The sequence below is a fragment of the Chiloscyllium plagiosum genome, chromosome 1, assembly GCF_004010195.1.
Source record: "Chiloscyllium plagiosum isolate BGI_BamShark_2017 chromosome 1, ASM401019v2, whole genome shotgun sequence".
NCBI lineage: Eukaryota > Metazoa > Chordata > Chondrichthyes > Orectolobiformes > Hemiscylliidae > Chiloscyllium > Chiloscyllium plagiosum.
The window spans coordinates 146497087-146514486 of record NC_057710.1 but is presented as its reverse complement, the minus strand read 5'-3'; the positions used below and the strand labels follow the sequence as shown (position 1 = coordinate 146514486).

The 17400-nt window shown below is 38.9% G+C and overlaps 1 protein-coding gene across 1 annotated transcript in view; it reads right to left on the bottom strand.

Annotated features, from left to right (window-relative positions):
- Positions 1 to 1148: 1148 nt before the first annotated feature.
- The window catches only part of LOC122554181 (neuropeptide Y receptor type 5-like), a 22323-nt gene continuing 6071 nt past the window's right edge, over positions 1149 to 17400 (bottom strand). Inside the window, exons 2-3 of the mRNA XM_043698818.1 lie at positions 3434 to 5495; positions 1149 to 3315 (exon numbers count right to left, since the gene is read on the bottom strand). Coding sequence (XP_043554753.1) covers positions 3500 to 4852 — 1353 coding nt within the window. The 5' untranslated portion in view covers positions 4853 to 5495 and the 3' untranslated portion in view covers positions 1149 to 3315; positions 3434 to 3499. The remainder of the gene's footprint in view (positions 3316 to 3433; positions 5496 to 17400) is intronic.

Genomic DNA, 17400 nt, shown 5'->3' with positions numbered 1-17400 from the left:
GTGTAGGTGACGGATTATGTGCACTTCTGCACTGTCCTCATCTGTGCCCCATTTCTAGGCTCATACACTGTGGTGTTGAGGCCGGCAAATGGTGCCTGGAGCTTTCTTTCATATTCCTCCTCACTGAAGGTCTCAATAACTGACTGAGAGAGACCCATAACAAATAGCTGAACAATTAACTATCTACCAACTCCCAAACCCCTGTTATTCCTCACATACAAATGTCAAATCACAAGAGTTATCCAATGGAATACCTCCGCTGTGCGGTTTGGCACAAAGCTACTATGGACCCAGTGTACCCAACCCTGTTAAAGCAGATTTATCACTCACTGCCTGCCATAATGGATCTGATGCTAAGCACCTATCTTGTTAGAAATGGCAAGGCTCTGAATGCACCCCTCATAAAACCTAAAGCAGTTCATAAAATGGTGGAAGTGAAACCTCCTCCCACCAGCCCAGCCATATTCCACTCCATCCTGCTTCCAGTGCCTTCTGCCATGATATTTTCAGCTCTCCTGTTTCTCAACCTGTCCCCAAAGTACCCATGAAACTTGAGCTATCATTTCCCATATTACTGCCAATAAAACAGACATTAAATAAGGGCTGCTCATACCAATGCCCAACTGATGAAAAATTGCTAATAACTGCAAGACTTCTCAGCTTAAAGAAACTTTGAAGATTGTAGTCCTTCCCCCACCCTACCCCAGTTCCAACCTTCCAGCTCAGCACTGTCCCCATGACCTGTCCTACCTGCCAATCTCCCTTCCCAGCTATCCGCTCCACCCCCCTTCTGACCTATCGCCTCCATCCCCACCCCCATCCACCCATTGTACTCTTTGCTACCTTCTCCTCAGCCCCAACCCCCTCCCCACCTCCATTTATCTCTCCAACCTGGAGGCTCCCTGCATCCATTCCTGATAAAGGGCTTTTGCCCGAAACGTCGATTTTCCTGCTCCTTGGATGCTGCCTGACCTGCTGTGCTTTTCCAGCACCACTCTAATGTAGACTCTGAGTTGTTTTGTGTCAAGTCTTTTGTGTCTTGATTGGCATGTAGAGTTAGCTCTGCCTTCTCCCCACTTCACTGTTTGCATAATTCATGAAATGCTATCCATAAAAACAACGTAATGCAAAAAGACTAGAAACAGAAGTCACCGGTTATTTTCAGTTTATTCACATAATACCATGGAGAAAAAGTTGCAGAGTTTAGAGATTTACATTATACTGTTCTTCATCGAATGACAGTGTGCACAGTATTCTAAAAAAAGAAAATTTTCAAGTGTGAAGGCTCTGCTTTTCAAAGCTTGCAATTTGATTCATTTCAGTAATGAACCTGATTCTTGCTTGTGAGTTATTCTCTTTGAAGTGTTTGTCTTTTTTCACGCTTAACATGATGCAGTGGACACTCAGGAATACGGTCAGTACATCAGACTAGAACATAATAAAAATTAACAATGCCTGGAAGGTCTAAGTGATAAATCAACAAGAATGTGTATTACTTAGTTATTTCTGACATTATTTGTTCTTATTATTTCCTCTAAATAAAAAGCAGGCAGCAATTTCATTCTCTTTCCATGTATCAATCTACTGTCTACCAGAGAGTGTTGAATTCACCATTAACAATTCATGAAAGCTATGGAAGCTAAAGAGGTTAAACCATGAATTCCTACTTATTAAATCTAGTACACCTAAGTTTCAGTTGCATCTTTAATATCTATAGAAACACAAAAGGACAGAATTCTGAATGCATCATTCTGTTGTCATTTTGTTGAATGTTTTCAGACTGCAGTAACTGTATATTTATTGTAGCCTGCTCCAGTTCCATTTATTATTTTGAGCTATATAGTGTTTCACAATCAGAACTATACCATGTAGCAGTTTTGAATGAGAAAATTGCAATACTAACACTTCTTTAGATCAGTTGCTGAGGTCCTGCATCCCACTGCGACTGGTTTTAATAAGAATTATCTCTTCTGAATGGTTAATTAGACCCAACAGTCTGGAAAGTTACAGCTAGTCTTTTTAAAACAACAAGTGCAGCTACATAGTTATTTAAAATAAATTATACTTTTACCAGAAAGTATTCTTTAGCCTTTCTAGGAATTTGACAGAAGTCATTTCTGATTATGTAACTTTGGTGAGATAAAAATTGCGCTGACAATTCATTTGCCTATTTTTATTTTTTTTTAAATATGTAAAAGAGAAACAGAAATCTATCACTTTTGTCTTTTGTCACACTGTATTACAGAGAAAGTGACAGTCAATATGATTTCAACACAACTTCAAACAACAATGTGGATTTCTGTAGAACATACACCAAATATTTCCCTGAATGAATGTTGATATCATACTCATTTTAAACGTTTAAATGCAAGTAACACACAGAAAATTTCAACAGTATATAAAACTATAGGTTAGGTGGATTAGTGATGGGGAAAATGCAGGGTTACAGAGAGAGGGTAGAGGGATGAGTCGAGGTGGGATGCTCTTCAGAGAGTCAGTGTGGACTTGTCGGGCCAAATGGCCTGTTTTCACACTGTAGGGATTCTATGGATTCGATGAAAACATCATTTAGCTTGTTTGTACAACATATATTTCAAGAAATTATTTCTACGGGGAATTTCAATTTATGTAAAAAAAATAGGAGCATGATTGAGACCATTGTATTTGATGGTGAATCGAGAAAAGGGAACGCATATTCACTACTGTCTAAAATAGTGGTTTCTCCTGAGGTTAGGACAGTATATTAAGAGTTGGGATATGGAATCTAGGTTGATCATTTATATCATTAATTCATCTTTGGCTCATACTGCGCAAAATCAAATTATGCTTTTAAAAATATGTGTGATTAAAGGCTGGGCTTAAATAAAATTGGGACACTAATCTATTTCTAGTAGCCAATGAAATATAGTGTAAGTGAGGTTTACAAATACCCATGAGATTGAATCAATGGATAAAAATTCCACTCCTTTATCAATATATTTTAAGAACACAGCTAGGACCATAAATATTTTTATTAGTTACAAGTAACTAATTGCACAAAGTAATATAATCACTCAATTATTATTTCCTGTTCAATTTCACTATACTACAAAGCAGAAACATTTAATTATTTTCTATTCAGATCGAATAAAGTAAGGCAAGCAATGAGCTATTTTAACAACACCTTTAGAGCAGAACATCAGGGAACAGTTAGAATGACTTGGGAGCAGGTATGAATGAACTTAGTGATCAGATGTAAGCTGCACTATTGACTGATGAACATGTTCAGTGGGCTTTTTTTGTCTTGAGAGCGTGTGGTGCTGGAGAAGCACAGCAGGTCAGGCAGCATCCTGATGAAGGACTTATGCCCAAAACGTCAATACTCCTGCTCCTCGGATGCTGCCTGACCGGCTGTGCTTTTCCAGCACCACACTCTCGACTCTGATCTCCAGCATCTGCAGTCCTCACTTTCACCTTTTCTTTTGTCTGTGGTGCCAGACCTGATATTGGCCTCTTATTATTACAGCCAAAAGCATTTGACCAAGGATTGTAAACTGGATTTGATGCCATTGTTCAGGAATCCATACAACACAGGATTCAAGCAACAGGACAGCAAACCCAGCAGGTGACAGATGCAATACACCAGCTTGAAGTGCCTGTTAGAGATTAGGTTAGCATTGAAGTCAGTTACAAGGTGAAAAATATGCAGAGGCATCCAGCTTACAGTGAAAGCAACAATTACTATGGTCAGTTTGTAGAAAACAATGCGTGATCGTTTCCTCAACCTTGTGATGGATTTTGGTGTGACTGGAACATTCTGTGAATCTGCAAGCTCTTCAGATTCCATAGCTTTCACTTCAAAACATACAGGTACACCTGGTAGAAAGGAACTGGGTAATGGCTGTGTACTATCCGACCCATGGATTAGTAAGAGATCATTATGAGTCTTGCCATTATCTTGAACTTTAGCCATGACAGGCATGACACTAGCACACTTCTTGCTATATCTCTTCTTGTGTTTTCTCAGAAAGGAATAGTTCCATCCTTGCACCTTTGTCTGTTGTGCTTGCAACTGTTTTTTAGCTGGTTGATGTATGGTTAAATTTATCATTTCACTCTCTTCAGATCTTCCTTGTCTGCTTGGCACAGTAGCACTTATTTTTCTGCAAACACTAGCATGGCTGATTGTTAGACAAACTATTGGCAAAATATATTGGATGATTAGTAAGGACAAGGTATAGGCAATTCTGTAAGAGTCGGATGGCCATGACTCAATGCACAAGTATGTATTTTTTAAGGTATCCAAGTGAACAGTTTCACTTAGGTCTATGATTTTATGAAAGATAGGTAATGGTGAGCAAATAGTAAATCCAATAATCCACACAGTTCCCATTAGCAAATATCCAGTATTTATGGTAAAATGATTGGATAATGGATTGTTTATCATATGATACCTAACCATGGCAATTGACATTAGCATGAGTATAGAGACCATGACAGACACACACTGAACAAATGGCACTATATAACACATGATCTCCCCAAAGATCCACTGGTCTAAAAGAACATATGTCAGTGTAAATGGTGAACAGAACAGCAGAATTAAAATATCAGATAAGGCTAAATTTCCAATCAGAAAATTAATGATTGATTTCTGTTTTAGATTTTTACACAGTGCAATTACAACAAAGAAGTTGCCAAGAAGTCCTAGAATAGTAATAAGTGTGTAGACTCCAACCAGTAAATATTTTATATCATGAATACTTCCATTATAATCATCCCAAGAAGGGAGTCCCAGTCCATATGCCATAGTGTTGTTCCTATTATATAAAGTGACAGTGATATTACTTTCATTTTTGTCTTCAAAATCCATTTTGGGCGATTGGATTTACAAATATTGAGAAAAAAATCTCGTGTTTATAAACATGAATCTAGTACATAATTAGGAAGAGTGTATTAAAATGTAAGGTATGAAAGATAACCTGAAAAATTGGAAATTAGGAAAGTTTTAAATTGTCGCGAGTCATGGAACTTGGACATCAATGGATAACAACACCACATATACTAAGTGATACCCAAGGCATGTGATTCCCATTTAATATTATACTACTGCAGTCTCTTCAATGGTAAAAATGCGCAGTGGGCATGCACAGTGAAATATTTCAGGTTCCCAATTAATATGAACAAAGTGAAAAGTTGCACTATTCAGTTACTTCCAATCTGCACCAACTAAGTAATTTAGTCTCAAAATATTAAAATAAAGCTCATCGAAAAGTTGACCAACTTGTTTGAAGTTGCAGTTTTTATATCGGTGATTATGCCTTCTGATTTGTGCAGTATTTTGGAATCTTCCAAGAAGTCGTGTGAAATGAAGTCATAAAATGACTTTGTTGTTCCATACCAGTGAGCACGACAGAGTGGCAGGGAATGTTGCTTTCTGTTGTCAATCTATGAGTCGTCAGGAAAAATAATTATTCCATGGACCATTCCAGTCTTGGTGTCTTTTTACAGCATTTCTAACACAAAATATAAGAAAACATAGAGTAATGTAACAATTCAAATTTAAAAAATCAGAGTAAAACCTGTTAAACTGTAAATATATACATATATAGATACATCTAATTGAAGTACCCTGCTGAAATCAGAACATGCCAATAGCAAAAGGTGGTCTGACAAAAGTAATACCAAGCAAGCAAGATTACCAATGAAAGAAACCAACTAATATTACAAAACACCCATCTGAAACACTGATGTACATCCCACCATTCTCATCCATTATCGAGCAACATTTGACTCTGCATGATAAAAAAGGGAATTGAACTTTCTCTATTCCCTAGAAATAATAATCCCCAGAAATATTTGATTCAGTTTAATTTCTTTTATAGGAAGCCAAAAGCCTATTGCATAGCCACACCTAACTATGTTTAAGAATTTGGGAACAAATAATTTTATTTTTGGAAGCCTGATGGGCACAGCAGGAGAAATTGGATTGTTTGCGAGAAAGAGCAGGGAGTTCTCACAAAATCAACATTACAACATAACTACAAAAATAGATTGATTGATCATGAACTGTATTATAGATGTAATAGGACCTTATTGTGTACAAATTTGATGATGTGTTTGCTTGTATTGTCATTGTCGATATCCTGTAAAGTAATTCACATCATATGAATTTTGTTCATGCATTTCTGAGTTACTTAATGAGGTGGTACACAAAATTTGGTTTTTCTCTAACACTGGCTACGGTAGACTTTGTACAACAGAGTTGAACAGATTATTATTTCTGAATGTTTGGATCTTCTTTGTGTTGCTAGTGAAAACCCATGTTAATGCTGCAAGGCGTATTCACCAACAGCAGAAAGCAAAATATGACCATAATAATATTAATATTTAATTTTTAATTCCTTATTGCACAGCTGTGACAGCACCAATTTTACAGCAATTAAAGGTTACAGTACATATAGTTGCCTGAATTGCTCTGTGTTTATTGTGTGGTAATTAGCATTATATAGTTTGCATATTTTGTATGTTAATAATTTAGCTCTGATCCTTTATTGCATTTTTTATATCCAGCAAACATCTATCATCTGGATAATTTTGAGTTAATTTTAATTGGACTGAGCAAATTCTCTCATCAAAAGTGAGAGATGTGAAATCTAAATTTTTTAACAAGTCAAGCCAATGCTAAATGGGCAGCATGGTGGCTCAGTGGTTAGCACTGCTGCCTCACAGCACCAGGGACCCAGGTTCAATTCTAGCCTCGGGTGACTGTCGGTGTGGAGTTTGTACATTCTCCCCGTGTCTGTATGGGTTTCCTCCCACAGTCCAAAGATGTGCAGGTCAGGTGAATTAGCTGCACTGGGATGTGTAGGCTAGGTGCATTACTTAGGGGAATATGCCCGGGTGGGATAATCTATGTTGACATGTTGGGCCGAATGGCTTGTTTCCACAGTAGGGTTTCCAATAAAAGACTAATTTCCCTATTTGATTATAAGAAACTGTTTTGTTACTTTTACTTTTTTGTGTGTTATTCCTAACCAAATATTTTATCCGAATGTTCAATTGATTAACGTTTGGGAAAATAAAGTTTAGGAGAAACTCAAAGGTATTTTTTCACAGAAAATGCTTATTTTTGTTTGAATTCAAAGCCACAAAGCTTTTTAAATGAATGGAGTCACCCTGAAATTCACCAGCTTTCAGAGCGCTGCTCCTTTGTCAAGTGAAGTGAAGGGAAGCACACTGGCACAGAATTTATAGGCAGAGAGATCGAAAGAGAGTACAAATGGAGTTTTAACAGGGTGAATAACAAGTCTCTGCAGGTCTTCAGAAGTGTCAGATGGTTTGAGTAAGGTGTCAACTGCTGAATAGCAAGTGAAAGGATGACCTATGATTACATTACTTGAGACAGGGAGATAATTTAAAAAAAATTAAAAATAAAATGGTACTAGAGATAAACGAAATGTCTGGAATAACATGGTAGGTATGCTGAGAGTTGAACCAAAGTAACAAGTAATCCAAAACTATATAAACTATTTAAGGTGGAACGATCAAAACAGGTTACCATGGTAATAATGTCAAATCAGGACAGTAAGGAAGATTTCACAAATAGAGAAGAGCATGATGGGATTACATGTGGCTAGACATGACCCAAGATCACAGTTGAGGCCATATTCATGGGTACAGAACTTGGCTATCAGTTTCTGCTCAGCGATTCTGCATTGTTGTGTGTCTTGAAGGCTGCCATGGAGGACACTTACCCAAAGATCTTGACCGTTGACATGTACCCCAACTGGGAGGGAACATTCCTGTCTGGTAATTGTTGCACAGTGTCCATTCATCTGTTGTAGCATCTGCATGGTCTTGCCAATGTACCATGCCTCAAGGGAATCCTTGCCTGCAGCATATGAGGCAGACATTTGTTGAGTAACATGAGTATGTGCTGTGTACATGTTGGTGGTGTTCCCATGTGGAGTGGTGTTATCCATGTTGATGATCTGAGATGTTCTGCAGAGGTTGCCGTGGCAGGGCTGAGTAGTGTTGTGATCGCTGTTGTTCTGAAGGCTGAGTAGTTAGCTGCGAATGATGGTCTGCTTAAAGATATTAACATTACATGGGAACACCATTCACCACGTACACGGCAGGTACTCATGTGACTCGACTAATGTTGTCTACCTCACATCTTTCATGCAAGAATGCCCCGAGGCATGGCATATTGGAGAGACCATGCAAACGCTGCGGCAACGGGTGAATGGACACGCACAACAATTGCCAGAGATGTTCCCTCCCAGTCGAGAAACACTGCGGCTGTCAAGGCCATTCAGCCTACAATCGTTAGTAAGTGTTCTCCAAAGTGATACAACAATGCAGAAATGACCGAGCAGAAACTGAGAGCCAAATTTTGCACCAATGAAGATGGCTTCTACAGTGACCTTGGGTTCAATGTCATGATACATGTAACCCCACCATATTGTTCTGTATTTGTAAAATTTTCCTTACTGTCCTGTTTTGACACCATCACCCCGTTAACTTGTTATGATCTCTCCACCTTAATTAGTTTGGATGACTTGTTACTTTGGTTAGACCCTCAGCATGCGACTCTTATACCTATCATGTTATTCCAAACATTTGGTTTGCTCTAGCACCATCTTATTTTTAATATTTTGTAATTATCACACTGCATCATTTAATTGGTTCATAGGCCATCCCTTCACTTGCTATACAGCTGTTGATGCTTAACTCATACCATCTGACACTTTTGATGAACTGCAGAGACTTGGTATTCAGCCTGTCAAAACTCCATTCATACTATCTTTTGATCTCTCTGCCTATAAATTCTGTACAAAGTTAAAAATCACACAACACCAGGTTATAGTCCAACAGGTTTAATTGGAAGCACACTAGCTTTCGGAGCGACGCTCCTTAGTCTATCACCTGATGAAGGAGCGTCGCTCCGAAAGCTAGTGTGCTTCCAATTAAACCTGTTGGACTATAACCTGGTGTTGTGTGATTTTTAACTTTGTACACCCCAGTCCAACACCGGCATCTCCGAATCATATAAATTCTGTGCCAGTGTGCTTCCCTTCACTTCACCTGATGAAGGAGCAGCGCTCTGAAAGCTTGTGATTTCAAATAAATGTGTTGGACTATAACCTGGTGTCGTGTGACTTCTGACCTTGTCCACCCCAATCCAACACAGGCACCTCCACATCACAAAATATTCACTCCAGGCTTGCTTCCCCCTTTTAATGATGAACAACAAAAAAAAATGTTAACCTGTGATCTCATGTAGCTTAACCATAAATAACTAGCAATGGAGCAGGAGGGTTGGATGCACTGTACAGTACAGATGCAGATGAAAGTGGTTACTATGTAAGATGGGTAGAGCAAAATGATCCAGCTCTCCAAGTCTGTTGTGATCGTGAAGAACTTTTAAACCAGGGAACAATCTAATGGTCCTCTTAGAAAATTTTCCAGGACCTCTATAAACAGCTAAATAAAGGCTAGGCAAGGACTTGAACAAAAACACTGCATGTATATTGCGCAATATTAGATTATCATTACAATATATCCTAACACATCACTTTTGTTGTTATTATCATGAGTTGTTTCCTGCTGATGTCTTTGTGCTATGCAGTGTCTGGGTCTAAAACTCTGGCTTAAGTTTTTGCCCTTCCACAGTGTACGCACACAGATGCAACGCAGGGTTAACTCTACATCTGAATTTCCTCTGATAAAAAACCTGACCATCACACTCCATTTTCACACGACAAAATTTGTCAGATCGGTGTTTCAATTTGTGAGGGACTTCAGGCTCAGAGCTACTTTCTAGATGCTGCTTCAGTGGCCAGTGTAGATGACTGAGATTTTGCATGCGAAAATAGAACTCTTGTCTTGCAAAATTAATGAATTACAAGAAGGTAATTGATTTTACAGGAGAGAAGCTGTCTTTGGAGCCTGTCATGTAAGAATTTGAAAGTGCTATCCAATTCATGCCCCATCCATGGTTTTTAAGCAATTTTTGACTTTTTCAACTATATATCCAATTCCCTTTTGAAAGTCACTATCGAATGTGCTTTAGTTTCAGGCACTGAATTTCAAAGCATAACAAACTGCTGTACAAAACAACTCCTCATCAATATCTGTTTGGTTCTTGCCAATTATGTTAATGCTATGTCTTCTGGTTTCTGATCTAGCTGCCAGTTGAAATAGTTTACTTACTCAGCAACTCTGGGTGTTCGACTCTTTTTTTTTCTGGAAGACTGACTTGAACTGCTCTAGGGTCTGGCTGAAAATCAAATCTGAATTTTCCGCTTATAATCTGAAATTGTTTTTGTGCAGATTATATTTTAATGGTGTCAATATAAAGGAAATCATCTACAAAACACTATACTTAAATCAAACTGCTTAATTTTACTGAAAACCTAATGTATACATGGGTTGTCTGGCAAGTGCACTATATTTTACTGGAGACCCTGGTCCTAAGTAGAATTGTCTGTGTGTTAACCCATCCCTTTTCACTCTGCTCAGTTTGAAATTCAATGATATGAAGTGCAGAAAATTTGTGCTTTATGACGGTCGACCATAGGATAAGTTATTGATAAGGTCTTAGTATTAGTTTATAGAATCCACTTATAAAGCATAGAATGTTTTCATTTGATTTGTGATCAGCGATCAGTTCAACATAGATATTTCTGCTAATGTGGGTACCCAGTTTGCTCCTGTTTGATGTTTTCTTTGGTTCCATAATGCAAGTCAAATCTGTGACATGATTGGCAGCTTGATTGGCAGGTTATAGGAAAATACTGTGTAAATATACTGTGCCCATTTTATTATATTGCAAAAAATATGATACAATAAATAGTTTGTTTTTTTAATAATGAAAAATACTTAAGGTCATAACTTCCTTACTAGCTGAATTAAGGGCCACATGTTTCATTATTATAATCTGTTTGTCAAACACAATTTAATATGTACAAGTTGTCTTTGGGAGTAGTGAAAAATACTGAATATCAACATTCACAAATGAGGAAAGAACTTGGACAAGCTTAAGTGATGAAGTGAAATATGCACTTCAATTGAAAGGAACCTGGAGATATGAGGTGTGACAAATTGAAAATTGACATTACATTATGAGCTAAATGGAAATGCATTTGTTCTTTCATTGCAGGAATAAGACCTTGTGTTGCTAGCCTGCTTTTAACTATTGTCTATTTCTGTCCCTGCTCCTGCTGAAACCCACATCTGTGTTTTTGGTCCCCAAACAAAACTAGGCCTTCCAATCAATCCTGGTTACTCCTCATCTTCCACTCGTTATCCAACATTCTGCTGGCTCTATCCTAATTTGCGTTCAACCATCACTTTTGTGTCCACTGGCTGTCAATCTAACAGTGCCTTGATTACAAAATTCTCATATTGCTTTTCAAGCTCTTCCGTGTCCTTATTCCTCCCTTGCTATGGAACTTCCTTAAACCCTTATATTCCATAACCACCTGATGAAGGAGCAGCACTGCGAAAGCTAGTGCTTCTAATTAAACCTGTTGGACTATAACCTGGAGTTGCGTGATATTTAACTTTGTGCACCCCAGTCCAACACTGGCATCTCCAAATCACTTAAACCCGACAACTCTCCGAGATCTTTGTGCTGCTTCATTTCCAGTTATTGCCCATCCCTAATGTTAATTGCCGCACTATTGGCCGCCAAGATTTCAGCAATCTTTGCTTTAGTCTTTGGAAGTTGCTCTCTAAACCTTTCCATTTTACTATCTTTCTGTCATCTTTTAATTCATTCTCTAAAACATACCTCTTCAATAACAATCCTAAGTTGATTGTCAGGATGATTTCTTGCACATTGCGGGTTTCAAGCTGTTGTTGTCCAATTGGTAGAATCACATCATGTCCTACATTACTCATGACTGTTTCAGGGAGAACATCTTCTTGACTTGACACCAATATTCTGTTATTGGCATTCACGACTTGTTTTGAACCAAGGTGAAACAGCCAGCTTCACCAGTTGCTTAAACGTTTGAAATATCTTTCCCCCAAGCAATCTGAGGTTCACTGGGCACTTTTCAGACCTTGGGGCCTTCTATGATTTTGTGCAATATCCAGGAAATTATATGATCAGGGTAGTGAATAACCTGCAGGATGGCTTTGATGAGCCTTATTTCAGCATTAGGTTTGCACATTGAGCAAATGCTTATTTATGACGTTTCTGGTAAGGCATCATATTGTTGGAATCTCAATGCTTATACTGACCAACGAAGGTAGGTTTTTCTTAGACAAGTAGTAGATTTCTCAACAAGGATACCAAGGAAAAGGGAACTCACTTGACTGCTCCATTTCAAAACTCAATTTGAAAATAGGATGGAGTTTATTAAGACATATAATTATCACATGCAGTTGCAGATTGAAATACAGTAAACATATCAGTAACATATCAGAAGTGTGAGGGGAACTGAAGTTACTTGTCATCCTTTTGGAAATATTTCTCATGGAACTCAACAAAGATATTCCTGAGCACTGGCCCGAGTGGGGATCTTATGGCAAAATTACCATTTGGACAGGCATAAAACTGAACCCACAAATACTGTTTCAAACAATTATGGTTTTAGACCTTTATGATATAGTATTGCAGCTCAGATGCTTGTAGCTATTTTGAGCACTACTTTGGTGAATAGGTTAGTAAGGTCAAATGAGCAGTTTGAAGACAAAAAGAACATTTATAAACCCAGTGCCTGGTTCAACTCAACAAAACAGGTGACTGACATTTGTTGGTTCATTTCTTAGTCAGAGTCAACCTTTAAAATATAACAAAGCCTGACTGTTTAGTGTCAATCAGTATTAATAGATGTGTCTTTCATGACAATGCTTATACCAATCACAGTTCACTTGTCAACCAATCAGCACAGTCTATTCTAAGTTGTACAAATGTTGGTTTTCTCCTTGAATTTTTACTCTGTGAATTGTGAGTGCAAGATAGAAAGCTTTGAATAAATGTGTATTTTTTCAGCAAATCTCAAGTTCTGTATTTCCAAGTAACAACTAGCACAATTGTTGAATCAAGAAGCCTGAATTAATTTTAGCAATGGATTACACTAGTTCTTGTCAACAAATCAAAATAAGAATTATTAGAAGGACATTAACCTGGAAGAGTTGTCACTTTTTTCATTTATTCATTGAATGTGGGTATCACTGAGAATTTATTGCCTATCCCTACTTGCCCTGTAGTGGGCAGTGGTGAGTTGCCTTTTCGAATTGCTGCAGTCCTTGGGGTGAAGGGACACTCATAGAGACTCAAAACATATGCTCAGGAAAGGAGTTCTAGAATTCTGAACCAGCAACAAGGAGTTCCAAGACAGCATAGTGTGCCACTTGGAGGGGAACCTGTAACTGATGGTGTTCTCATGCATCTTCTGTTATTTTCCAGTAAATGATGGAGGTTGCAGGTTTGGAAGGTGCACTCAGGAGAGCCTGAGTTGCTGCAGTACATCTTCTGGATGTGTCTAGTTGCGAAGGGAGTGAATTTTGAAGGTGATGATGGGTGAGATGCTAACCAAGCAGCTACCTAATCCTGGATGGTGTCAATTTTCTTGAGTGTTGCTATAGCTGTACCCATAAGGGAAAGTGAAGAGTATTTCACTCCTGATTTGTGTCATGTGTGTGATGGACAAGTTATAGGATGACAGGAGGTGAGTTATTCATTGCAGAATTCCGGCTACCATAACCATAGTATTTATATGGCTAGTCCAGTTCAATCTCTGGTCAATGACAACCCTGGGATGTTGATAATAAGTGATTCTGTGATGGAAACATTGTTGAATGCCAATTGGAGATAGTTACTTTCTCATTTATTGGAGGTGATCATTGTTTGATACTTATGCGGTGCAAACATCACTTAGCAATTATCAACCCAAGACTGGATATTTTCCAGGTCTCATTGCATATGGGTAAGGGCTGTTTCAGTATCTGAGGAGGCACATATGGTGCAGATTATTGTGCACTTATCAGCAAACATCCTCACTCTGACCTTGTGCTGGAGAAAGGTCATTGATAAAGCAGCTGAAGATGGTTGGGCCAAAGACATTACCCTGAGGAACGCCTGTAAGGATGTCGTGGAGCTGAGATGACAGGCCTCCACAATCACAACCATCACCATTCGCACCAGGTATGACTTCAACCATTGGAGAGTTTTTCTCTGATTCCCATTGACGAATGCTGAATACAGTGTTAAAGCTGCTGCAGAAATATTGAATTCATGACTTTTCTTTCAGCCAGTAAATGTCAATAGATTCCTTTGAACTGCTGCAGAAGTCCATAACAAGTGTTGTCATGCAGCAGCCAAACAGTTCTGTAATGGTATATCAATAGAAATTGGTGTCATTTCTAACAATGCGCTGTCTTTCTGCAGATCAAATGATTTCTTCTACTTTCAATTATTGTAAGTTTATTTCCTCTTGAAATACTCAAATGTTGCAGATATAAACATTAATTTTACTCTAAAGTACTGTGCTGGGGTAATTTGCACTTTCTGTACAGGTGAATGCATTACAATGAATAAACATGTGGAATAATGCAACTGAGTCACTTGTTAAACTGTTAAGCATATACATATGAGCCTACATTTGCAATGGTTGACCAGTTTCCAGCACCAATAAAAACAGAAGTTACTGGAGAAACTCAGTAGGTCTGGCAGCATCTGGGAGCAAACAAAGTTAACATTTTGGGTCCCGTGACCCTTTATCAGAACTGATTGCAGCAAGGAAAAGATTGGTATCTATGCTGAAGGTGAGGTGAGGGGAGTGAGGAGAAGTAAATGATAGATGGAGATGGCATCCAAAGAGTGAGAACAGCAGTTGGTCAGGCAAAGTATTGGTTAATGGTCAGCCTAGGGAAATCAATAACTGCTAATAGGGTTCATTGGTAGCTTTGAGGAGAAAGTGAGGTCTGCAGATGCTGGAGATCAGAGCTGAAAATGTGTTGCTGGAAAGGCGCAGCAGGTCAGGCAGCATCCAGGGAACAGGAGAGGATTCCTGAAGAAGGGCTTATGCCCGAAACGTCGATTCTCCTGTTCCCTGGATGCTGCCTGACCTGCTGCGCTTTTCCAGCAACACATTTTCAGCTTCATTGGTAGCTGACAATGAGCTGTTTCCAGTTGCTGCCCATGTAATGACAAGACCTGAAGTGTGGTGCTTGGGGTAAGGACATGGGAGGAGGTGCTCAGGCCCTAAATTTACTGATTTCGATACTAACCTCTAAAGGCTACAAGGTCCCAGAGTGGAAAATGAGATACTGTTCTTCCAATCCCGTAAATCTCAGCCCAAGCTGGAAGAACAGCATCTTCCTTTTCCATTTCGGGACCATTCGGCCTTCTGGACTCAATATCAAGTTCAAAAATTAGCAGTTATTGATTCTCCCAAACTGACCACTACCCATTCCTTTCTCTGCTCAACGCGAGGAGAAAGTGAGGACTGCAGATGCTGGAGATCAGAGTCGGGAATGTGGTGCTGGAAAAGCACAGCAGGTCAGGCAGCATCCGAGGAGCAGGAGAATCAACATTTTGGGCATAAGCCCTTCCTGATGCCTGATACATCAATTCTCCTCCTCCTTGGATGCTGCCTGACCTGCTTTGCTTCTCCAGCACCACACTCTCGTCTCTGCTCAACTGCTGTTCTTTTTAAAAACTGAAAGAACTGCAGATGCTATAAATCGGAAACAAAACCAGAAATTGTTGGAAAAATCAGCCTGTCAGGCAGCATCTGTGGGGAGAGATCAGAGTTAACGCTTTGGTTTGAGTGACCCTTCTTGATAACTGATTCTGTTCTGAGGAAAGGTTACTTGACCCAAAACATTAACTCTGCTGTTCTCTTTCTCTGGGCTCTATCTCAACAGATCATTCACTCTTCCCCCTCCCTCATGCCACCTTCAGCATACACAGAGGAACCTCGATTATCCGGCGTTCAATTATCCGAACTTTGGATTATCCGAACACGAAGGCAAGGTCCCGATGCTTGGCTAAACTATGCTATTTGGCATTCGATTATCCAAACATTTGATTATCCAAACATTCGATTATCCAAACATTCGGTTATCCGAACAAAATATTCCCCGACGTGTCATTCAGCTTTCACTATAATCACACCTGAAGATGGGTCACTAGATCCAAATATATTAACTCTGGTTTCTCTCACTGATGCTGCCAGACCTGATGAGTTTCTCCAACAATTTCTGTTTTTGTTTCTGATTTCCAGCTTCGTTGTTTTTATTTTGGACCAGTTCCCTGTGTTCTGTCGGTGTGCCTCAGATAATGTGTGAGAATATCTTTTTAATGTTGCTTCCTTAACTGCAGATAGTCTGTATTTTTAAGCATTAATGCTGACAATGTGACTTGAATGCCACTATGGGCCATTTCCTGTATGTGCAACACTATCCCATCACTGGAACCTCCAGTTTTCCACATTTAACTTGCTACTTCTTACAAGTTTGTAGGCTTCTCCACCTTGCCTGCATGTTAGTTTGTGTTTGTTTCTTGTTACCCTTCACATTGATTCATTTCTTCCAATCCTAGCTAGAATGAATGAAACTAGAGTGATGTTGTCTTTTACATTGCAAGATTAGAAATTAAGAAAACCTGTTTCACTTACTTCAATAAGTAAATAACAAGGTAAAGAAGCATTATCAGCAGGATCAACATACTAACGTAATGTAAAGATGGCAGTATTAGTCCCTGTTTTTTGATGCTGATGTAGAAAAATACTGTTCTTCATTGCACAAAACAAATTAACCTTCTTTATTAATTACAAACATACAGGTATTTGGAAAGGCAAGGACTGATTAGGGATAGTCAACATGGCTTTGTGTGTGGGAAATCATGTCTCACGAACTTGACTGGGTTTTTTGAAGAAGTAACAAAGAGGATTGAGGAGACCAGAATGGTAGATGTGATCGATATGGACTTCAGTAAAGGTGTTCAACAAGGTTCCTCGTGGTAGCCTAGTTAGCAAGGTTAGATCTCACGGAATAAAGGGAGAAGTATCCATTTGGATACAGAATTGGCTCAAAGGTAGAAGACGGAGGGTGGTGGTGGAGGGTTGTTTTTCATATTGGAGGCCTGTGACCAGTGGAGTGCCACAAGGATCGGTGCTGGGTCCTCTACTTTTTGTCATTTACATAAATGATTTGGATGCGAGCATAAGGGGTACAATTAGTAAGTTTGCAGATGACACCAAAATTGGAGGTGTAGTGAACAGCGAAGAGGGTTACCTCAGATTACAACAGGATCTTGACCAGATGGGCCAATGGGCTGAGAAGTGGTAGATGGAGTTTAATTTAGATAAATGTGAGGTGCTGCATTTTGGGAAAGCAAATCTTAGCAGGACTTATACACTTAATGGTAAGGTCCTAGGGAGTGTTGCTGAACAAAGA